This window comes from Bos javanicus, chromosome 18, assembly GCF_032452875.1.
Source record: "Bos javanicus breed banteng chromosome 18, ARS-OSU_banteng_1.0, whole genome shotgun sequence".
In the NCBI taxonomy this organism is placed as follows: domain Eukaryota; kingdom Metazoa; phylum Chordata; class Mammalia; order Artiodactyla; family Bovidae; genus Bos; species Bos javanicus.
In genome coordinates this window covers 21,891,683-21,917,178 of record NC_083885.1, presented here as the reverse complement: position 1 = coordinate 21,917,178, position 25,496 = coordinate 21,891,683, and the positions used below count along the sequence as shown (strand labels likewise).

Genomic DNA, 25,496 nt, shown 5'->3' with positions numbered 1-25,496 from the left:
GAATAAGTGTCATAAAATTTTGCTACCATTACTAGTAATAGTACCTTCATTTGCTCTTTTATATACATAATCAGACTTTTTTATCAATCGAGATACCATTTTTTACTTCTTTTGCAATTAATTTTCCATCTCACTAAAAAAAGGTGACATAATATTCCAAAAAGTTTTTTAAACAGTTTGGAAAATTAATAATAAGTGGGGGTAATTCATTACTAGGTTCTTATATTTTGTATTCTATTCCTTAGCAATTACTGCAAATCTGTTTCCTTGAAGATGTACATTACAGACTTATTTAACTTTTTAGATGAAACTGCTCACACCTTAGTAACTAGGTTCAATTACTGGCAGACAGCAGTGTAAGTTGAAAAACATTCGATAACATAGTTGATGTTTGATGATGTTAAGAAAGCTATCTCAAATTTGATTAAGAATCAATATATCAACTTTCTTCTATTCTGATTGTACATATTTAAGGGAAGCAACTGTAGTCAAAATTCTAAATTATAATGTACATTATCTTCCAGAGGTAACCACAATTTTTCTTTCAATAATGAAGACTCCATGATAGTAATAATGTAGGAACATTAGTATCAATTTTATTTAATGTATTTTGGAACACATTTTTAAAACACACATAAAATATTTTTTTATTAATACATACTACATACCTATTGTACCAATTGAATAAGAGCCAGTTGAGTCCTTCCAGTTGGTATTCCCTGAGTTGATTGCCATTTTTATAATCCCTGGATTGATCTATTTTTTTCCAAATATTAGGAGGAGGACGATCCTTTGTAGAAAAACAAATGAATGATGTATTTCAGACTTTTAAATTTTCCATACATCTCATACATGGTAAAAGCACTGTTTTTAAAATAATCACAGAAGGGTAACATATATGGCATTATGATGAAATTTTACAAACATCTAAGGACCAAATAAGTTTTACATAAACTCTTCTAGAAAACTGAAGAGGAAGGCATAGTCTCAACTCTTTCTGTGAAACTCTGATATTGAAATTAGACAAAGGAATTATAAGAAATCTAGAGACCAATATCTAGATAAAAAATTAGTAACACAATTTTAGCAAATGGAATCTAATAACATATAAAAGGGGTAATACAGCAAGACCAAGTGGGGTTTTTCCTGGGTATGGAAGGTGGATTAAATTTGAAAATTAATCAGTGTTGATCAGGCTAAAAAAACCTATGATAATCTCAGATCGATGTAAAAAAGGGGATTTATTCCTAATAAATAAACTCTAATTAAATTTTGAATAGAGGGAAATTTCCTCAACTTAGTAAGATGCATCTATGAAAAAACCACCTATCATATGTCCTGGTTAAAAAATGAATACATTCTCCCTAAAATCAGAAAAGGCAAGGGTGTCCACTCTCATCACTTCTATTCAACACTGTACTATAGGTTGTAATAGGAGTAATCAAGCAAGAAAAAGAAATAAAAGTCATTAAGATGAAAAAGGAAGAAGTGAAACTTTATTAATTTCCAGAAGACATGATTTGACTATACAGAAAATCCTGTGGAATCTAGAAAAAATACAAACTAAGAAGTGATTTTACCAACACTGCATAAGATCAGTATACAGAAAATTGTATTCTACATTGTAGAAACAACTATAAATAAATTTTAAAAGTACTATCTTACAATAGCACCCAAATATGAAATATCCAGGGTTTACTAAAAAAAAAAAAAAAAAATTTCTTAAATAGTAGCCAATGAACTTTAAAACAATTTCCACATTAAATAATGTTCTCTAATAATTTTCCTTTCAGTAATCCAATCACTATTTCCTTAGTTTAGGAACAAATTTCATTTGTTCAAAAACATGTTTATATGTTGTTTTATTTAATAATAATAGACTGGCAAAAATAAAAAAATCACTTACCTTCTATATTACTTGACTTTGATAAACTAGCACTTTTGTCAAATTGATTTTACTTTAACTGAAGGGATTAATTCTATTGGCTACATTACCAAAGACTACAAATGTATCTAAGGCAGTGGCTCTTCCCACCATGTGGGAAAGACTTTTAACACCTGGGGTCCACTCAGAGATATTCTGATTCTGGAGCCAGGATACAGAAACTAGGCACCTCTTATTTTCGAAAAGTTCCAAAGTGGTACTGATAAGCACCTCTGACGGACAACCACTAATCTAAGAAACAGCTTACTTAATAAGGCTAAAGATCAGGTTACCACTGAAATATGGACCCCACTCCAAAAAGAAAATTTTTCCTCTTCATAATATCCTTTAGACTGTTCCTCCCTGAATTAACACTTTCCTTTCCTGGCTCAAGAAAAGGCACTTGGAAGACAAAAGGAATAGAGGTGAGCTGCTGTCCTCTTGGTAATAAGCTATGGTATTATTGGGAGACAGATTAAGAAGACCAGTAAATAAAATGACAACCAGAAAAAAACTTGTTATAAAAACAATATGGTCTCTTCCATGGAACAATTAACTTTCTTCTTTTATATTACATCTCCACATTTTTCATAACAGCCTTCCTTAATTCTGATTCTAATTGAAAAGTAATCTCTTCTAGTCTTTTCATATACCAAATTCCTCTTTAGTGAAGAAATTTCTATGACCAAATTACATTTGAAAGAGGACTGGCCAAAATATTTAATTAAAATCATAGTATATCTCTTTGTGAATTTCTTTTGGTTGGTTCTGCAAACTGGATTTACATGGTAACAATCCTATGCTTTAAGTAAAAAAAAAAATGTAATTATTAATAACACAACTTGCCATATAACCTTCTAGAATTCTGTAGTCTTTGTACTAGAAAAATCAATAACTGATTCAGTTTTTTTTTTTAAAGCAAGGAGAGACAAGGATGAATCAATAGGAAACCAGTGTACTTAATTTACGTGGATCTTTAGTAATATTCTATTCAAACGGTTTTTCTAAAAATAAAGCTACTATGGAAGTAGAAGAGCTATTCAGTTATAAAGAAATAACTGGTTTACAGAAAGCAAGGGAAAGGTGGGTATATTAAAGATTTTTCTTTGACAGAGAATTAATAACACTGCTTAGAGCTGAAACTGATACCTTTGACATTTTTATAAATGACCTGAGTAAACTCAAGATTAAGTAGAAGTATTTGAAACTTTTCTGGAGGGAAATTTAAAAGGAAATATTTATCAAAAAAATTTTAAATATTTTTAAAATTTATCTGGCTGCACCAGGTCTTAGCCGCAGCAGCACATGGGATCATTTTTGTTGTTGTAGTCATTGCAGCATGAGGGATCCTAGTTTCCCAACAAGGGATTGAACCCAGGCCCCTAAATGCCCCCTTCATTGGAAGCATGGACTCTTAGCCATTGGACCACCAGGGAAGTCCCTTCTTATCAAAAATTTTAAATGCACATATGTTCTGACCAAACAATTATATTAATACTTTTGATTTCACTTATAAAGGGTTCCATGTTTCAATGTAGCACTGTTTGGAATAGAAAAAACCTGGAGTATCCACTAATAGAGGAATAGTTAAATTAACATATATACAATACTAAGTAGTAATTTTACTTACTATGTAGTCATTTTAAAAATACAGTATTAATTGCACACCAGACTAAATTCAAAATTCAAAAATCACACTACACCTCTTGATTAAGGAAATGCTAAGATTTCATGATGATAAGGCATATTCTCACCAAATGTCTTGTGTCAGGCCTTGAAGCTTGCAATTGCTCAAACTCTTCTATTTTTGCAAGATCTACATCTTCTTTTAGTTCCCAAGTACTATCTTCATACGGTAATGAGCACCACTTTACTAAATAGTAAATAACAGGCTGTAAAAGAAAGTTTTTTTCACTTTATTAATTTGAAAAAGAATAGTAAGAAACAGTTTAAACTGAGAATCCCCAGAAAAAATTTAAATATATTAATCTTTACTGGTAAAGACTTATGAAACTTTGTTTAACGTTTTTAGATCATTACCTCTAAAAAAGTAATGTTTTAATACCTGGAAGGTTTTAGATTTTTCTTACTTACTCAAAAATAATTTCTACCAAATATTTACCTCGCCAGTATCTTTATCTTCACAAAAAGAGACTTCTAACACTCTGTCTACTTCAACGTAGTCTGGGTTAAATGGTTCTTCTTCCATCTAAAATTAAAAGTAACTTAATTGATATTTGACAAAGAAGTAGAAAAATAAAAGTGAAATAAAAACAAACTTATTACTAGCTATTCACTATAGAACAAACACTTCAGTTTGACTGTAACTGAATTTCAAAAAATGGAATACTTCCATTTTAATTTCTAAAAGATTTCTATGATTTGTCTGTACTGTGAATCACCAAGTTATGTATAAAAAAAAACTCAACTAAAAAGCACTAAAAAAATGAGGCACCTCAGACAAGTAAGTTACTCTAGAAGGTATATCCTTTAAAATTTCCTAGTTGGAAAAGAGGCTTTCCTTTACCTTCTTGCGCTACTTTCCTCAGTAGTAACCAGGTCCAAGAGTTGAAGACCAATCACCTGACCTGAAGGGTCCTCTCTCATTTGTATCAAACACTATCTGGTGCTGGTTCTTGTGCTCAAGACCCCCTTACCTAACTAAACGCAAACTGTCTGAGCGACTTCACACTCAACTGCATTCATTTACACTTCAACCTGTACTTCTGCCTGTAGTTTCTAACTGGGCTAATGGCCAACACAGCACCAACTTTAGGCCACACTCTACTCCCAGTGGGAGAAGGCAATAGCACCCCACTCCAGTACTTTTGCCTGGAAAATCCCATGGGCGGAGGAGCCTGGTAGGCTGCAGTCCATGGGGTCGCGAAGAGTCGGACACAACTGAGCGACTTCACTTTGACTTTTCACTTTCATGCATTGGAGAAGGAAATGGCAACCCACTCCAGTGTTCTTGCCTGGAGAATCCCAGGGACAGGGGAGCCTGGTGGGCTGCTGTCTATGGGGTCACACAGAGTTGGACACGACTGAAGTGACTTAGCAGCAGCAGCTGCTACTCCCAGTTACACAAGCCAGCAACGGAGAAGTCGTCTTAGATTCTTTCTCTTCTTTCATCTCCCACCTCCCTTATCTCATTGATTCACACAGATTCTAATTTTGTTTATAACTCAAATTGGTTCCTCCTTCCTCATTCTCACTGCCTCATGTCTTCTTACTTGGATCTTTATAAATCTTACATATTGTTCCCTTGCTTCAAATTCTTTACTGACTTCCCTATTTGGGAAACAAGCCCACATTAGTTTCTGGGGAATAAACAGGCTCAAACGTTTTCCTCCAGCCTCATCTCCTACTGCTTGACACAGCCATACCCAAGATATTATGCTTCAAAAGTACAAAACCACATGCTTTTCAAATTCCATGTTCTGTCACACCTTCATGTTTTTATACTTATTTTTCTCTCTTCTGAATAGATCGCTGTTCCTTCTCTCATCTGCTTAGCTAATTCTTAATCATGCCTGAAAGCCTTACTTCCAAAGCCCAGCTCAGTTATCTTTGTTGCATCTCTTCCTCTGTTTAACCTCTAAATGTTACAGTACTCCATGGCTCTGCCTTTAGTTCTCACTATCTTAATCCATTCCTGATCAATACTATCATCTCCATGTACAAGACACGCTTGGTAATAAAAGAGCACTATCCAACACCAGAATGGTAAAAAAGTACTCTATAAGAAAATCTGCATAGCTCCAGTTTATCTTGTGCCTGAGGCACATTAAAAAAATTAACCTTCATGAAAAATTAAAAGATTATTAGTTAAGTACTTCTAAAATCTTTGGCTCATTGTGTGTGCTCAGTCACTAAGTCGTGTCTGTGGACTACAGCCCACTAGGCTCCTCTGTCCAAGGATTCTCCAGGCAAGAATACTAGAATGGGTTGCCATTTCCTTCTCCAGGGGATCATTTCGACCCTGCATCTTCTGCATCTTCTGCATCCCCTGTACTGGCAGGCAGATTCTTTACCACTGAGCCACCTGGTAAGTCCCATCAGCTCAATAAGAGATTTACCAGAGTGAGGAAGAGAGAAATTTTTGAGGACCTCCCAGCATCCATAAGTTGATAGGTCATTTCAATCAACAAATTTTTGAAGTAGACTTTACAATTACAAAGAAATAAAAATAGCTTCATGGTAGAAAAATCTGCCATAAGATATTAACATAATCTAGTGATTAAAGTTAACACTAACAGTAATTGGGTAAATAGGTATCATATACCTCCTGACATGATTCACTGAGAATGCTGCTGCATCATTTCTGTAATGTTCATTTAAAAAAATGCATGACCTGAAGCTGAGGAAAATCAAGACAACCCCAAACTGAGGGACACACTATAGAATAAACCACCTAAATTCTTTAAGAAGAAACAAGTCCAAGGGATGGAAAACAAAAAAATACCGATTAAAGGAGACATGCCAACTAAATGTATTATGCACTGCAGAACTAGACTTTGGATCAGAATTAGCATAAACATACTTTAAAAAAATTTTTCTATAAAAATACTAGTGGAACAATTAGTGAAATATGAATTCAGGTCTAATAGATGAGATAATATTACCATGTCTGTGTTAATTGTACTATTATTATGGGAAAATGCTTCTAGAGAATACTGAAATTGAGAATTATCAAATGGTTTAGAAAAAAAATTATGTACATGGGAGAGAGAGGCAGAAAGAGGGAGAGAGGTGCACAGAGACAGAAGAATTAATGTGAATGATAAAGCAAATATGGTAAAATGTTAACATTTAGGGAATCCAGTTAAAATATATGTGGGAAAATCCAGTACTAACATTTTCAAATAAAAAGTTAAAATAATTAGATGAATCTAAAACTTCTCTAAAAAAGTCTATTAAAAGAAAAATTAACAAGTTTGGAGCAGGAAAGGATATCTGACTTTTTAAAAAGGCCTGGAAAAGTTAATGAATTTTTCCAATAATGTTCTGTTCATGCATACACAAAGCTGATACAGAAAATATGCAGTATCTCATATACTGAAAAATCTTCTTTTTCATTTATTTGTTATGTCACCATTACTTGAATAAGTTTGCTGATAAAATACTTTAAGATATGAATATACTCACATTCAACTCTAAAAGGTATTGAAATAAATGTTAACTTTAAAATACAGGAGATAGCTACCATTCTGATTTATTAGTGTTCCTGTTTTAGCTACTTTCCAAGCTAAATTTAGGGCTTCCCTCACCAGGGAAGTAAAGTCAAGTCAGTAAAGTCTCTGTCTACAATGCGGCGACCCAGGTTCAATCCCTGGGTTGGGAAGATCCTCTGGAGAAGGAAATGGCAACCCACTCCAGTACTCTTGCCTGGAAAATCCCATGGATGGAGAAGTGTGGTAGGCTACAGTCTATGGAGTCGCAAAGAGTTGGACACAACTGAGCTACTTCACTCACAAGCTAAATTTAGGGGGGAAAATATGTAGATATCATTTATAGTCAAACATCAAAAGTAGAAGCCTAAGAATTAAAATGAATAATACTTAAGTTTTTGATACATAATATGACATGCATTCAGAGTTCAACACATAATAGTCTTTTTCTTCTTACGTCTGCAAAAAAATGTGCTCTTTGTGCTTGTCTCAATTTGAATCGTTTGATTTTCTGCTGGATCCTTTTATCTTTCAGAAGCTGCTGTTCTGTGGCCCATTCACAGTGAAGATAAGAGCTAAAATTTTATAAAAGTAGTATATTAGAATGATATAGAAAATCATGTTTTGTTTTTAGATTTATTTTTAATCATGGCCTCTAAAAATATTATCTTCAACTTTCCAAATAGGCTGTTCATCATTTCATTTAATGTCAACAGACTCTCTTTTAATTTCTAAAATAAAGTCACTGTGATCACTACACAGAATGGTAAACTGAATCATAAGGATAACAAAGATGTGACTTTTCATTCATTTCTTCATTATAACAGTTTTGTCATGACCAGAAAGCAAACTTGTTTTGAAAGCAATGTAATTTTATTTAAAATACTTTCTTTCACTAAAGCATAAGAAAAAGTTGAACAAAATCTAAAAAGTTTAACAGTATAATATGATGGAAAATGTCTATTATTTCCAAAAGCATGATTTATAAATATTCCTGCATTTTGATGTTAGTCAGTAGTTTTTTTGGGGAAAAAAACTACTCAATTTTAACATGAAAAGTTTTCATAGTCTATTCACTTTTTAATGATTTTTAAGTTCATGCAATAACAAATAAAATATTTTAAAATACCAATAAAAGAAAAATAAGAATTTAACTTAATATATTCAAAATATTAATTCATACTGAAATAATATCTTTCTATTTTTTTTCCAACTCAAATACTTACTAATTCTTGTATTTTACAAAAAATTCTTCTGTATCAATCATCACTCCAGATGATATCTAAGAAAAAGATTCAATAATTATGAGTTTTACAATCAGGCCATGGAATATAAAGTACAGAATGTAATGTATCACTACCTACTTCCTTTTTTATAGTTCTAGAAGATAGTATCTTGTCCACAATTGCAGCATCTTCTTCACTTGGATTCTCCTATGTGAAGGAGGAGAAAAAGTATGATGATACATTCTGAAAACATTTCAGTTGCTACTCTGTATGTCTATAAATATACTAAAATCCAACAAACACTTATTTAACATGTCAGGGATCATGTTAAATGTCAGAAATACAAAATGAAAATGTTGTTACTGTCCTCATCATCACTGGCATCACCCTCATAGTAAACATATTGGGCTTTTTAATCTCTTATGCATTATTCTCAATAGTTTACATTTTGCAGATTAGAAAGCTCAGGTATAGAGAAGATTAGTACTTGTTCAAGGTGTCAGATGATTCAGCAAGGAAATGAGTAGCTGGGTTACAGTCCAGATAAGGGAGAGTAGAAGAACTCTACAAAGAGGAAAATGCATATGTAAAGACATAAAGGTATCAAAATATGGCACTGAGACAACTAAGTTCATCAAACCAGAGGACTGAGAGCTTAGAGGGAAGTGGAAGGACATAAGGCCAAAAAATCCATACAAAAGGCTTTATAAGCTGTAAAAAGTGCATTTTCATTTGTTTCTGATTTAGGACACCATTAGAGGAGTTTTCAAGAAAAGTACTGTAATTAAACTTGTAATTTAGAAACACTCCACAAAAAACATAGTTTGGAGGAGTTGCATGAAAATATATTTAGGAGGCAAAAAATTGAATGTCAAGAAGTAAAGATAAAAAAAGAGAGAACAAATACCTAGGTTTCTGATCCAAATAACTAATGGTTCTATTAACTATAATATGGAACCTAGGAGGAAAAGTTAATGTAGGTTTTAGGAGGAAAGATAATGAAGATTTTTAATTTACATTGGTTTAAAATGTTTTTTGTCATACAACCCAAAATCTGTCTTACCACAAATAACTGTAAAGGCTGTTCACCAGGTAAAGGAGCTGAATTCTTTTTTATTTTCATAGAGCCTTTAACCTCTTCTTCAGATTGTTTCCCTTCTGCATCTTCTGCATATTTTTTCCTTTTAATTTGTCGATTTGATCTTCTTTTCTGTAATGAATGATAAGGATCATATTCACATGATTTATTTTAAAGGGTCATGTGACAATTTTGTACATTAAATTTTCAAAACTGTATTCTGCATTCATCTTTCCTCATTTTTACTTTTAATTAAAGGAAGATTATAATTTTACCTTTGCCAAAGATTTGCAATCTTTAGTTATCTTTAGTTTACTTCCTAAAATGTCAAGTAGGAATGATTAACAATAATACCTTTATTACTTTTCTTTTGAATTTGTTAAGAATAAAAAGGTCTTTTTATTTAACTATTTCATAGATTGGGAAACATGTATTTTAAAATATTAATACTAGCACAGTTTTTGCTTCAAACCTAGAAAGTCATCAGATGAATATTAGTTTAATATCAGGGGTGTAAAACTAAAAGAAATAAAAACCTTGACACAAAACCCATGAACCTGTGTTTAAAACAGAAAAAAAACAAATAATATAAAATGTTTTAAAAGAGATACACAAAATAACAAAGTATGAAAGCTACTAAAAACTTAAATGTGAATGAAGGAGGAACCACTGTTGTACTGCCTTTACTAGCTTCCCTTAAAAATAAAGATCAGCACTATCATAAAAACGGAAGAAAGCTCTTCAGAAAGTCTTCTGTGCAGTAACATGATTTTAAAATAATCTAAATAATTTAAAAGCAAGTATCAAATGCACATGGCTTTACTTACCTCCCTAAAAATCTAATATTTGATGTTCCCACTAAAAAACAAATTACACAATTGCCTGAAAATCCCTAAGGACTTAGGTTTAACTTTGTGTACCTCCCTAAAATCTCATGGATGGAGGTACCTCAGTCAACTGTTCTACTACTCAATATTTCATCTTCCTTTTACTATCCTTCTGAGTATTTAGTAACTCCCATAACATTTCCCCAAAATGCAACTAACAGAATACCCATGTGTTCTCCTTTTGGTTTCTGCCAATGTCTTCAATGTGGTAGGTCTTTCATGCTACCATTGCCATAACAAAACTGAATCAGCGCAGCAGTGTGGGGACAAACTTATTTGTATTCAGAAAGGCTGTAGTGCCTCTTCTCTTGAAAGTAGTGGAATATTGAGAGAAAGAAAGGCACTACTGTGGTGAGGCAGCTCAGCCAAATGTAGTAGAAAACTCCATGCTTCAATTAGGATGGGTCACCATCTCTTAGCCACGAAGATATTTATATTTTCAAAGCTCAAGGTGACAATTTTGTCACTATGGGAGGCAGGAAGGTGGCAAACAAAAATTATATAAAAGAGACTGAACATGGGTCTCCTGCACTGCAGAAAGATTCTTTACCATCTTAGCCACCAGGGAAGCCCATAAAGGCTGGGGAGTTCACTAAGAAATATACTAGCTTTTGTTTTGTTTACTTGTTAAGTCGTGTCTTACTCTTGTGAACCCATGGACTGTAGCCTGCCAGGCTCCTCCGTCCATGGAATTTCCCAGGCAAGAATACTGGAGTGGGTTGCCATTTCCTTCTCCAGGGGATCTTCCTGACCCAGGGATCGAACCTGTATCTCCTGGGGGCTCCTGCACTACAAGAGGATTCTTTACTGAACCACTGAGGAAGCCCAAGGGACTTATAGAAACCCAATTCTCCCACATTCTCTTTTGGAAAAGATATGAAACATTTATTATTCCCTGGGAGAGAAAAGTCTATGGATCTCTGCTGTTACTGCTAAGTCGCCTCAGTCATGTCTGACTCTGTGCGACCCCACAGACGGCAGCCCATGAGGCTTCCCCGTCCCTGGGATTCTCCAGGCAAGAGCACTGGAGTGGGCTGCCATTTCCTTCTTCAATGCACGAAAGTGAAAAGTGAAAGTGAAGTCACTGAGTCTTGTCCGACTCTTAGTGACCCCATGGACTGCAGCCTACCAGGCTCCTCCATCCATGGGATTTTCCAGGCAAGAGTACTGGAGTGGGTGCCATTGCCTTCTCTGATGGATCTCTAATACCAGGCTAAAGAAATGTTTGGAGTTCTATTACAGGCATCAGTTCTTAATGCTCAAAAATACCTTAATTTAATAACCATTCAGGACACTTATTATTCTAACAATAACATATATTATGAGTGTTATGTCTCACTAGGTATAAATAGTTTATATAATGAAGTCTGGTAATAATTTGGTATACTTTTAGAAGATTCTATAGATGATTTCAACATTAAAGTTTCCTTTCTGATCACTTAGGTCAGGTACTTTGAAATGCCATACACAATCCTTAGTAAGTAGTAAACAAGTGGCCTGAAACAATCGTTTTAACTCACAAAAATGCACATTCAGGTAATTCTTTACAAGAAGGAATGAGAGCCACATACTATAAACTGCTCCCTCATTCTATGAAGATTTTTATCAGTCTATGAGTAATTTAAAAAACTGTGAGTTTTTTTGCAGTTTTCCAACTGATTTCACCAAAACTTACATTCCACTAGAGCATATAGATACACATTCAGCAAAGAGAAGTAAGGTGCCACTCTTACCAATTAGCTTTCTCTGTTACATAACAGTTTCACTACCTTAAAAATACAGAACTAATTTGAATGTCCATATTTTAGGCCAATGTGGGTTGCTTTGGCTTTCTTTTTCTCCATAGTATTTTTCAAAGGACAACTTAAAAGTGACAAACTATTTCTTCAAATTTCTTTTTTCTAACTTTTCCTTAATGTTTTAAAGGCTTCAATCAACAGCACTTTATATAAGAGGTCAGAAACATTATGTTCTTAAATGACTAAATACTTCATTATGATAACGTACCATTTGTTTCCTATCATAGACCTAATAAAATGTGCTAAAATGTGCTATGGGGCTTTAAAATAATTTAAGTCTCTAAATGTAGTTAGATTATTGAACTTTCTCTATCAGGTAAAAAATTAAATATCATAACCATATTTTTAGATTTTTCACTTGACTCTAAACCTTCAATTACTTTTCAAGCCTTCAAATCTTAACAATCCATTGTGGTTGAAAACTATTTTTAGATATTTATACATAATTTATATATTAATATATTTAAATATATCAATAATACAGATTTATGATTGTTTACCAGAAAATATTTCTTTCCTTCTCCATTAAAATTTTTGTGTTAAAGCAAAACACTTGTCAAAGCAACCTAGTTAAGTACTGTGAAAGGCATGGAAGAAATATGCATGTTAACCTATTCTACCATTTCATTGTTTGGTAATTACATAATGGAAAAATGGCCAGCATTATTTTAGTAAAAATTTAACTACATTTTCTCATATTGAATAATGATAAGTTTGCCTAAGTTAAGGATAACATATGAAGAAAAAGCCAGGCCATATAATATTAGGAGCTTCAGTCACTGCCCTTACCTCAACTCTTGCAGCAGCCCAGGAGCCTTGAGCCACTACTCTCCCATTGGATAAGAAGCTGCATAAGGAAGAAGAAAGGCCATTCAGGGGCTTTCTGGCCCCATAATGCAACAACTGCCACCACCCCTACGGCCTAGGGTCGTACTTTAATTATTAGAGAGCAGAGGGTGGCCTGAATTATTATGACCTTTACTATATAATTTTTTAACTTCACAAGGTTATTTTGAATATACAGCTATTAAAAAAATAAAAAGGAAAAATGCACAGTATTTTTGTCTGCTTTAGGGGATTTTTAATATACCTGTTCATCTTTTCCTCAGTAGAAGCAGACCAAAGAAATTATCTTCAAGAATGATTCAACCCATTTGCTTTATCATTTGTATGTGACTTTTAAAATTAGTATCTCCATCATTAAATTCATTTAATAATGCTCTATAAGTACAGGGTAATAATATCACTAGATACTCTCCATGCTAAAAGCCACCAGGGTCTTTGGATTGTTACTTAAACTCTCCTGGGCTTCAGTCTCATTATCTGAAAACTGAGAGGGTTTGAAGAGGATGTGTAAGTTTCCTCCCAGGTCTAACACTGTAGGACCATACTGTAATAATGTTTTGTCATATAACTTGTATGAAAATAAAATGTACTTTTACCACTAAACTACAGTATAAACATCCATAAAACAATATTATGCTATCTAAATCTGCCAGTGTTCATTTCTCAGAAAAAAATTTCATACTCACTTGAGAGTCTTCCTCTTTGAATGCATGCTGTGTCATCTGCTCTGCATCAGATATTTCATCTGAAGACTCATTCTTTCTCTTTTGTTTCTTACCCAATGTAATAATGAGTTTGCTGTTTTAAGAGAAAAAGAGTAAACAGTAAGATCTCTTTGTATTTCTCCATTTTTGGTCAAAGTAAGATCTCAATGATAAACTTTCTTCTGTTTTTTATCCCTTGAATGTTCAACTTTCAAAGATGCTATTTATCATGAAATAAAAAATGGTATTTTCAAATGATAAACTCTATTCCAATGGGACAAATAGAAACCAATAATACAGCTAACATATTTCAAGCTTAGAAATATAGTTAAATTCTATCCCTTGTTTCTTTAGGCTCATGATTATTTTTCATGAGAAAAATGTCAGGTGATTTAATTATTTAATAATTAACATAAATTCATTTATTTTATTATCTTGGATAGATTTGCAATGAGGGATTCTTTTTCCTTCTACTTCTTTTTATTTCAAATTCCACTTAATTTCTTTGAATCCCACCTAGTCTCCAAGTCTCCACTGTTTCTACCCTATAGCAGTATTTCCCTTACTTAAACAATTAATTGTTCTTTGGTTATTTCACTTAAGGCTTTTTTCTTAGCTACACTCTATCTTTCTAAAGAGTAAGAGTTTTTATATTTCTACAGTATGCATACATTTACCTGTCTCTAACATATACACATATATATGTACATTAACACACACTGAATGTAAATGTCTAAAATGAAAATGTGTTTTCTATGTTTGTTTCCTGATGAAAGATGGAAATACATAAGTACAGCCCACATTTTCTTATCTAGTTCAAGAGATGAGATGACATGATCACTATTAGGAAAGTTCTATTTTAGATACCTATATTCCAAACATAGAAAGCTTCCCGATTATATTCAGGCATGATATATTAGAAATATATCAAAAATTTTTTCAACAGTTATTTACTAATGTGGGAAAACTTGAAGGTTAAAAGCATCTACTTTGAAATCATAGTTTCAAAAATATAAAAGCCTGATGTCACCATTTACCTGTCTTGTGTGGCACTGGGGAAATTACTTGATAGCGTCCTTGCCTGTAAAACAGGGATATTGCAATAGCTAGAGCCATATTTTTGTTGAGAATTAAGCGGGATAATGTATGTCTGAGCACAGCCTTTAACACATAGTAGTTTCTCAACTAATAGTAACTACATCTGACTGTGACATGCCAGCCACTTTCCTGGGTTCTAGGATTTGAAGGTAAAGTTGATAAGGTTCCTAACCTTACATATCATTGTTAGAATACGATCACAGCTAAAATAAAGAGGAAGTTAGAACAAGATGTAATGTGAAGACAAAGGAAGAAATGCTTATATTTACTAAAGAGTAAAGAAGGCTTTACAGAAAAGACAATGTTTGAGACAGGGAACTGAAAGATGAAAGGGAGCCCAACAAGTAGTGAAAAAAAAGACTGGGTACATTCCAGACAGGGGGATACCACAGGATATATGAGAATATCCAACAATAAGAGCATGTTCAGTTCAGTTCAGTCGCTCAGTCGTGTCCGACTCTTTGCGACCCCATGAACCGCCAGGACCACACAAAGTATACTACAGGAAGAGCTGGGTCAAGGTCATAGAAGACCCCGTCTTACATGCAAGGAGTTAATGTTTTAGTTTAAGGCCATCTTTAAGCTCCATAGGGCAGAAATTGAAAAGAAATCTGACTTGCTCACCACTGACAACAAATGGCATGGAGATATTTTGAATGGATAAGAACAGTAAAGCAACTGAAAGATGTAAGAATTTTAAACAAATTCTAGGGATGTAATGTACAGCCTGGTGGCTATAGATAATAATATTGAGTTAAATATTTGACAGTTACTGAGAGAGTAAACCTTAAAAGTTCTTATCATAAGAAAAATATATATAACTGTGAGGTGACAGATGTTAACAAACTTATTGTGGTAACAGTTTCACAATATATACACACATCAAATCATTATGTTGTACACCATAAATAAATATACTGTGATATGTCAATTACCTCTCAATAAAATTGGGGGGAAAATAATTTTAAATAAGGAAGCAATGCAACTAGAAGGAAATGAAATGTAAATGAGGGAAACCAGCTGCCAATTCAGGTGAGAAATGAAGAATGAAATACAGGACCATGGTAGGGTGGATGAAGAAGTCAAAAAAGATACATAATTTTTCATTTTGGAAGCAGAAACAATAGACTTGGTTATTGACTGGATAATGAGATATGAAGTGAGAAAAAATTCTAGAATGATTAATTCCCAGGATATTCTCATATTGGTTTGATCACCACTTTCAACATGATAATGGTAATTTTTACTTGGTTATCTCACTTGTATTTTTCTGAGTATGTGAAATAAATGACATACAGTAAACATACAGTTTACATTGAAACCAGGAAATCAGAGAAAGTTTAAAAGGATACTCTGACACAACATTAAGGAACTATCCACAGTCATACTCTATCCCCTCTGTTTACACAGGTCATCTCCTCTCTAACTTCCAGTCCCTCTTCCTTTACTCTGGTTTCTCCCCTAAAATAAAAATCTCCCTTGAGGTAATACCTACTATTAGATACCACATCATCTTGTTCTTCCCTCCTTATCCACAGCTCTCGAGTCACTTATACTGTTCCTTTCACTCCTCAATCCACTAAAATCAAAACTCTTAAAACAACTTTCCATATTCATAGCTTCCATTTACTCAAAGTTTACTGAGTCAACCTCTGCTGACTTTATATGCATTCTCTAACTTTGTGTTCATATAGTTCTGAGAGGCAAATTATACAAGAGGAGGAAACTGAGGCTTAGAGAATTAAATTACTTGTTTAAAGTCATACCGATAGTAAGAACTGAGATAGAAATTAAATATGCCTCACTCCAAAGACTGACCTCCTAATGTTTAAGGCCACCAATGACCCTTGTAATGCTAAATCCGATGGAAATTAAAAAAAATTTTATCTACCAACACATAACTAATTTTTCCTTGTCTCCACTCTCAGATTCATGACACAACATTCTTCTGGTTCTGACTAAACTTCTTTGGCTCTTCTTTACTTTGTCATTTTTCAGCAGGATTCAGTTTTGTTTTTGTTTTTTTGCCAGTCCCTTAAACTTTGGTATTTCTTAAAGTTGTGTCTTTAGACTTCTTTCCTCTCTATATACTATTCCTAGGAAATTTAATCCATTTGTAACAACCACTTAGAAGTTGAAGATTCTCAAATCTCTTATCTCTAATTCAGACCTTTCCTCAACTTCAGATTCATATAACCAACTGTTTATAAGACATATCCACATGGATATACCACAGATATTAAAATCTCAAAATGGTCCCAAATGCAATTCCTCAGTTTCCTTTAAAAAGTGTACTAATACTACAATATAATGTAAATTCAGAGAAGCGCACATATCAAAAGAGTATATATAGCACAGTGAGTTTTCTCAAACTGAACATAATGTATAACCAGCTCCTAGATCAAGAAACAAGACACTGGTTTCCCAGAAGTCACCTGTCATGCTTTTTCTTCAAGTAACAACCTCCTTCTAAGAGTAACCTTTGTGTTACTTCTGGTTATTTAATATAACCTAAGGCACTTGGGCAGGTGATCTTCAATGGCAAGGTAAGGGATAACTCAAACTAAAAATGATTGATAGAAATACAGTTTTCATGGCACTCCCTCATCTGCTATCCATTGCCAAACCCAAACATAATTTAGACTGGTTTGTAGATGAGGACAACACTAGCGGCAGCAAAGCTGTTAATAATGACTTCCTATGACATGCAGATCAAGGCCCGATAATACCCTTCAGTACATTGCTTAAAAAGGCATTTTATTAGTGTTTGGTATGCTAAATAAATTCTGTATGTGAAATATATAATCTAATATGGTATCTATATTGCTGCTTAAAGAGTCAAATCCCACTCAATAAAAACTTCAATGAAATCAGGAGCAGAGAGATTTAAAATTTTATATTTATGACTATGAAGAGATTGTACTTTGCCTTTCTAGTAGGTAAAGTAAGTTTTCACTCTAAGGACACTGAACTAAGCTGCTTAAATAATATTTTTATAAATAAACATTGACTAAATACTAAGTGCTAAAAAAAAATACTAAGTGCTACCAAATTAGTCTTGAACACTCACTCTTTTTGGTGGAGGTGGATAAGTTAGATATAAGTGTTTTAATATCTTATATTAAAAAGCAGAGACACTCCTTTGCCAACAAAGGTCCATCTAGTCAAGGCTATGGTTTTTCCAGTAGTCATGTATGGATGTGAGAGCTGGACTATAAAGAAAGTTGAGAGACAAAGAATTGATGCTTTTGAACTGTGGTATTGGAGAAGACTCTTGAGAGTCCCTTGGACTGCAAGGAGATCCAACCAGTCCATCCCAAAGGAAATCAGTTGTGAATATTCATTGGAAGGACAGATGCTGAAGCTGAAACTCTAATACTTTGGCCACCTGATGCGAACTGACTCATTTGAAAAGACTCTGATGCTGGGAAAGATTGAAGGCGGGAGGAGAAGGGGACGACAGATGATGAGATGGTTGGATGGCATCACCGACTCAATGGACATGAGTCTGAGTAAACTCCAGGAGCTAGTGATGGACAGGGAGGCCTGGTGTGCGGCAGTCCATGGTGTCGCAAAGAGTCGAACACGACTAAGCGACTAAACTAAACAGGTAATACCTAAGGTAAACCTTCATTACTTTATTTGAAAAATGTACTTACAAACAAAAATACCTTCAAAATTTATTTTTCTTATATTCTGCATTTTCTTCCAATATTGTTGTATAGGCCTGGAATAAATCTTAATTCATAAACTAATTAGCTATCATTAACCCATGCAAAAGTATTTTTCAAATTCTAACTTTGCAAGAAATATTTCAAATACAATAGTTTCCTACTAAACTTCTGAGGTCCAAATACTTACACATACGACCATTCTGTTCAAAAAAGCTACATTTCATCTGTAGAAATAAGGTTTATTCTAAAATTTGAAGTCATTCTTCACTGACATAATTCTGAGTTTAAAAAATATATATTTTATATAAAATATATAGTTTATATATATGTGCATACACACACATATCCTATGGGTACTTACATAGAACATTGGTTCTTAGAAATAATGAAGTCATATCAGTTTATTAAACATTCTAAAATGGTATATAAGGGATATTACAAAGAACAAACATTTGGTTAGTTTTGATCAGTAATTCCTAAACATGTGAGTCAGGTTTCATTAGAAGTTTGTTTGTTAAAAATAAAAATTCTAAATTGAGAGACATTCTGCAAAATAAGGGACTTCCCAGGTGGCTCAGTGGTAAAGAATCTGCCTGCCAATGCAGAGACGCAGGAGACACAGGTTCAATTCCTGGGTCAGGAGGACCCCCTGGAGGAAGAAATGTCAATCCACTCCGGTATTCTTGCCTGGAAAATGCCATGGACAGAGGAGCCTGGTGGGCTACAGTCCACGGGGTTGCAAAGAGATGGACACGACTTAGCAACTGAGCACTACAAAATAAATGCCCAGTATACTCCAAAGAGGAAAATGTCAAAGATTGAAGAATCATTCTAAAATGGAGGAGTATGAGGAGATAAGACAACAAATAAAATATAAAATCCTTAACTGGATCCTGGCCAAAAAAATGGAACTGACACAATTTGCACTGAGCTGTAACTCAGTTAACAGGATTGTGTTAAGTGTTTACTTCCTGATTTTGATCATTGTGCTTGGGTAAAATATTATTAACATCTGAGGAAGCTGGGTGAAGAGCCTAAGGGAACCCTAACCTATTTTCACAAGTGTGAGATTAGTTCAAAATAAAAACTAACAAAACAAAACTCCAGATTTGTAGGTTCCAACTCCAGAATTCTGATCTAGTAAGTGGGATCCCTTATCAGACTTTATAAGAATTCCCACCAGGTTTTAGAACCACTGGCTCAAAATAATTAGTGCAGAAAACTCCAGGAACAAATATTCAGGATAATAAAACTATTCTATACTTACAGAATACTTAAAATTTCAAAGTGCTTTTGTCTATAATATCTCAGCTGACCCTGAGAAAAGTTCATATATAGGTGAGGAGGTCATCAGTCCCACTAAACAGAGAAACTTTAGCCCTAAAAGATAAAACAAATTGCCAAAACCACACGTCTAGTAAAAGACAAAAGTCTCCTTACTCCTACTCTGCTATTTTCAACATAGCTTACTGATTTTAAAATAAAATACTATACTTCAACCAGTAACTAGATAATTTAATATCAATAAATACACTTTAATGAATAAATAGGATTATGAAACTACATTATATTTTAGAAAATACCACGGTTAAAGTTTGTTGATTTCTGAACAACCAGGGATATCTATTGCCTGTACATTGACAACTGATAGCCATAAATGTTATCTGAAGGAAATCAGATGATCCACAAGTAGAAGAAATATGATAAAATCAGTTAAGCAAAATATCCAATTACCAAAGAGCATTTCATTCCTCTATGATGAATTACAGAAAGTTTACTATGTTAATTCTAAAATAAAATGTCATTATAGGTACATTCTTCAAATAAATCGATAGTCTGCTTTTTAGAAATGTCACAAAGTAAAGCAACAAAGTAATACAGACTATAATGATAATAAAGACTCTAAGCAAGTTTTGTTTTTTAAAACAGTAAAAGGATCTGTTATCAATGTTAGCAAACTGCAGCAACAAGTGTCCAGGCATGTAAAAGAACTAAATATCAAAACATAGCTTGTTTTCAGACAGCAAAGGGCAATTTCAAACTAAGTATAAATTTGAAATGTTAATTCATTTGATAAGTACACATACTAGAAAACCTCAGTGTTTATATACTTGACGGTTATATTTGATTTTCAGATGTAATTTATGCACTCATCTAAATCCTGCTCATGTGTTATTAGTAGAAGCTGTGTAACAAGCTACATTCTATGCGGTGTCAATCTGTAATTGCCCCTTGTAGATTCTCTCATTGCAATAATTGGATAAACAATGAATCTTATCCAATTTAGTCCATTTGTTGTAATTAATGCATCCAATTCATCAAACATAGAGCAAACAAACAAACCTACTATTTTACATTATGATTTTCTTTTCTTTGTAAGCCCAGTTGCAGGCACTGGGGCTATTTTTAAAATCATCAGATATATACATGTGTATTGTTTTTTTTAAAGAAGAAACATATTTAACTTGATGAAATTATTCCAGTTTAAAGTTCAACTCAAGATTCTAGCTTAAACTTACTTGGAAAAAAACAATCAACTTTTAAAATGGTTTTTAGTTAATCTTTAAATTTATGAAAGGAGGACTGTATTTGAGGTTTTTAATAAGGTGGATTATAAATTACTTCCTGTTTAGGGAATTCCCTGGAGGTTCAGTAGTTAGGACTCTGCACTTCTCCTGTCGGGGGCATGAGTTTGATCCCTGGCTGGGAACTAAGATCCAGTACATCATGTGGCATGGACAAAAAATAATACTAAATAAAACAAATAAATAATCACTTCCAGTTTAAGATTGGGCATCATTTTTTTCAAAATGTTTATTTCACCAAGTTGTTTCATATAGTCACTAAGGTCCAAGTATTAGCTAATCATAGTCAGTATATGTATCAGCATAGTTTAACCCTTATTCTTTAAAAAACTTATTTCCTTTCTTTAAAAAAAAATTTATGCTTAGAAATACTGACAATATAGGAAAATTAAAATCAAATACTATAGTGTCTCTAAAGTACACCTTTCCCCCACAAATTAACATCTATGAAATCAAGATTCACCTAATAATCAAAGGTATGCCAAAGTTTTAACTGTTAATATATTTTTTCTAACTGACACATAAAATAAGTGTCATAATCAATGACATTTTAGATTAAACAAAATAATCACACATTATTTGCTAGTGATAAACCTTATAGTACATCTTACATAAAAATATATGTATTATAAATGGACCTGTAAATCTTAAATTCATAAATAATATATAAAGTATACATTAATTCTTTCTGCAGATGAATATTTCAGATTTTCATTGAACTTAAGTTTGGAAATAGTCAAATCAATAAAACATTTTATCTTCTTAGCATTTAAAAATTATATAACTTACACAGTCTACTAATGGCATGATTAACAATTAAAAATACATAATAAATTTATACCACACATTTTTGAAAGTGCTTTCTTATCATATGCTGAGAAACATTTAATTAATACATTTATATTTTATCCAAACACACACTAAATTCCTACAACTCTGAATGTCTGCAATCAGGGTCTCAGTTGTTACTTCCTGTGACACGTGGAGTAGCTGACTGACCAGGGATGAACACCCACCCCTTTGTGGAGTCTTAACCACTGGACCACCAGGGAAGGCTCTCATTTGTTATTTCACTATTATGCAATATAAAGTGATAATTCCCAATTTCTGCTGATTCCTCTTATTTTCCCCTCAGATTTTGTTCATATGATTTTCCCATTATTATTTAAATGTGTGTTTCTCTCTAGACACACATATGGATATACTTACATGTTTGTTTAAAAATACAAACATACATATATATGTATATGCATAGTAGGTAATTAATAAATGTTATTTTGCTTATCCCTTGGGCACTCAGAATGACAATCGCAAAGAAGGGCACATTGTAATTTCCAAATCTTATTAAATGTTTTACTGTTTTTCTTTATAACATGACACCCTTAATTCCAACTTGCTTTGACAAATATCTCCTAATTTAGATGTTTTCTGCTTTAACTAAAGAGAAAAGCTACTTCTAGCACTTGTTAACTGCCACTCTTGTAACAACAGAAAGAATAATTATGAGTAATACAAAAAATTTTTTTTAACTTTTAATCGTGAAGGTTTTACCTTTACTGATTAAATTTACAGGGCTACAAGAACATTTTTAAGTGTAAAAAGCATTCTACTTGTCAGTCTGATAGTCTAATGCAAAGAAGTATAAATGATAATTGACAACATGGAAACATAGTTTAAATGTCAAAGCTATAAAACATAAACCTAAAAATGCTTCAATTAAATCTAAAACCGAGCTATAAGAAAAATTCTACTAGAAGTCTTAGAATGAATTTATTTTAGAATTTATCACTACTAAACCATTAATTTTGCTCCTGTGACTTAGTGAAGGATTAGCTTGCCATTTCTGATTTTAAGAAACCAAATGCAACCATTTGGCATCATTTAAAATTTAATCTTCAATTTATTCACTCTTTTCATAAAATTCACTCCTTTCCATTCATGGAGCTTCTATTATGTAGCAAAGATCATTAAAGAAATACCCACTCTTGTATTTGAAAGGTGGCTTGTTGTAACCTGACTGCCAAGATCATGAAAAATGTCAAAGCAGAAAAAGTCCTATACCTCACTCTTCATTTTATACCTAGCATTTCCATTTTAACTCACACCACCCCTTCCATATAACCATGTAATTCCTTTCAAACTCTAAGTATGTTTCAAAACAAAATTCACCCACCTGTCCTAAATGCCACTCTAGCTAATCTGATAAACAGAGGCATACCAATAAGAAAAAAAGTATTGGTAAGTGAAACTACTCTCCTTCTTATCAGTTTCACCAACTGCTTCTGTTTTTATTTTGTCTGCTTCATTTTTAAACTCATCTTATTCAGGAAGAGAGCCTTAATAGAAAGAGAACCTAAACAGATAAGTGAGAACTTGTTTCAAACAAGGGGCATAGCTCCTAGCCTTGGGTTTTTCCTTAAATAGCTAAATGCTATTTATGTTTTCAGAAAATAACGGCTAACATTATTTACAGGTATCGTTCTATATGCTTTAAATGTTATTAAATCATTTCACCCTCAATATAACACTATAAGGCAAGCACTACCATTATCCTCATTTTATGTATGAGTAAACTAAATTTGGAGAGGTTAAGTATTTGTCCAGGGTCACACTGCTTGTAAGCGATAAAGGGGGAATGTGCATAAGTACAACTAGTTCCAAAGTCAAAGCACTTAACCTCATTATCATACTGCATGCCCCGTCTAAGTCAGAATTGCTGCAAAGATTAAATGACACTATATCAAAGTCTCTGAAAAGGAAACTCTATTCCTCGTATTTAAAAAAATTAATCTATGAAAGTGGCAGAAAAAATACAAAGGTTTCACGCATATTAGCAAGCAGAGGCAGTACTGGTTTTCTTCAGATTAGTCTTAGTATATAATAATTCCTAGATTATATGATATCACGTATGTGCATTAAGTGATCAACTCTGACTATACAATAATAACTTACTGTTTACAAATTTAGCTATTTTTGAAATTTAAGTTTCATTAATAAGCATTCATCAATGCTCCTGGTTAAGTTCCAGCACACACTCACTTTAATTTTATCTGATATAAATCATCTGATACTAGCAAAAGTTCGATTCTTCTAAAACTAAGAAAAACAAAACCTTTACAAGAAAATATTTAATACATCATGAAATACTATTAAAATGATGCAAATAAACTTAACTATTTAAAGGATCGTTCTTCACAAAAAATTAAAAACTGCAAATTCAAAATAATACAATGTAGTGGGCTAACTACAAAGCACAGTAATGAAATATTAGAAGTGACCAATACAGAACTCCAGGTTGTATATGCATTTCATTTCCATCCACGCTTTTTCTTCCAACATGAAAGTAATCTTTGGTTGTCTAATAAAGATGATCAAAAAACTGCTGCACTCCCAATAGCTTAATAATATATGGGCAAGCTTCAGTTCTACTTGCCTGCAACTTATAAATTCCTCTATCAAAAACTCATCCACTTTCAGCAAGTGATTTTTCTATCACTTACTCAATACCTAACCATAGAAATATCTTTTCAATACAATTCTGACCTCTTCTCACGAATGCTATCTCTAAAAAACAAGTACACTAAATTGATCATGCTGTACAATATTAAAATAATTTATCGTTACTAATCTAACAAAAATACAAATATCACAGACTACAGATACTCTAATATATTACTATCCCCTACCATATTAATCTATACTTTTTAAAAAATCCATGTTTCTTTATTATAATTTATTATTTCTAATTTCCCTTTATATATTATTTTTTTTCTTGAACCAGGTTCACCTCTGTTATCTTTTCCTTTCCTCTAGTTATCCTCCCATTCCCCCATTTAAACTTACTGTAACTCTTGAAGGTTCTCTAAGGTTTCCTCTTATGATTATTTTAAATATCCTTTCCAATAGTACTACTACTTTGTCCATATCCCTGTACAAGTTAAAACTGGAAAATTTTAATTACGGTAACTTTTAATACATTAAAGGATTATATATGGGGTTTCCTAAATTAAAACTAGACAAAATATTGAACTAATAAGATACTTTCATACCAAAACCTTTAAACATAAAAGGAACAAAAATCTAAACTTCAAATTTAATGTTAGCTATCTGCAAATAAAATATAAAATCAATAATATTAATTATTTCTCTATTATAACAAGAGAGCCCATATTATTTAAAGATTTGGACTGAAAGACTTCATGACCTAATGATATAACTTAGTTTGATGGTTGCATTGAAAATGCTGTGAATAAACTGTTATAAATTTAGTTCTAAATATCTATATAATATATAAATAATTTCTTAAGCAAATGAAGATTTTAATAATAATGAAATTTCTCCTTTATTGTGTACTCTTTTATGTGGACAAAAATTAAATACTTAATTAAAATTTCATATAAAGCCTTCAAAAATAACCAAATATTCCCATAAAAACAAGTCTAAACTCTGTTAGCCTTACATTAGTTTTACCCTTGCATACATAAAATAAACAAACACATAAAAC

The 25,496-nt window shown here is 32.7% G+C and overlaps 1 protein-coding gene across 14 annotated transcripts in view; it reads right to left on the bottom strand.

Moving 5' to 3' along the window:
* The window catches only part of CHD9 (chromodomain helicase DNA binding protein 9), a 226,055-nt gene that overhangs the window by 64,456 nt on the left and 136,103 nt on the right, over positions 1-25,496 (bottom strand). For 13 of the 14 annotated variants that reach the window (XM_061387182.1, XM_061387184.1, XM_061387181.1 and 10 more), the window contains 8 exons: positions 13,618-13,729; positions 9,385-9,531; positions 8,460-8,528; positions 8,322-8,377; positions 7,553-7,670; positions 4,047-4,133; positions 3,679-3,816; positions 669-790 (listed from right to left, as the gene is read on the bottom strand). In XM_061387182.1, the coding sequence (XP_061243166.1) occupies positions 669-790; positions 3,679-3,816; positions 4,047-4,133; positions 7,553-7,670; positions 8,322-8,377; positions 8,460-8,528; positions 9,385-9,531; positions 13,618-13,729 (849 nt within the window). Of the gene's footprint in view, positions 1-668; positions 791-3,678; positions 3,817-4,046; positions 4,134-7,552; positions 7,671-8,321; positions 8,378-8,459; positions 8,529-9,384; positions 9,532-12,874; positions 12,933-13,617; positions 13,730-25,496 lie in introns of those variants that run through there. The other variant, XM_061387195.1, reaches the window with a different exon arrangement.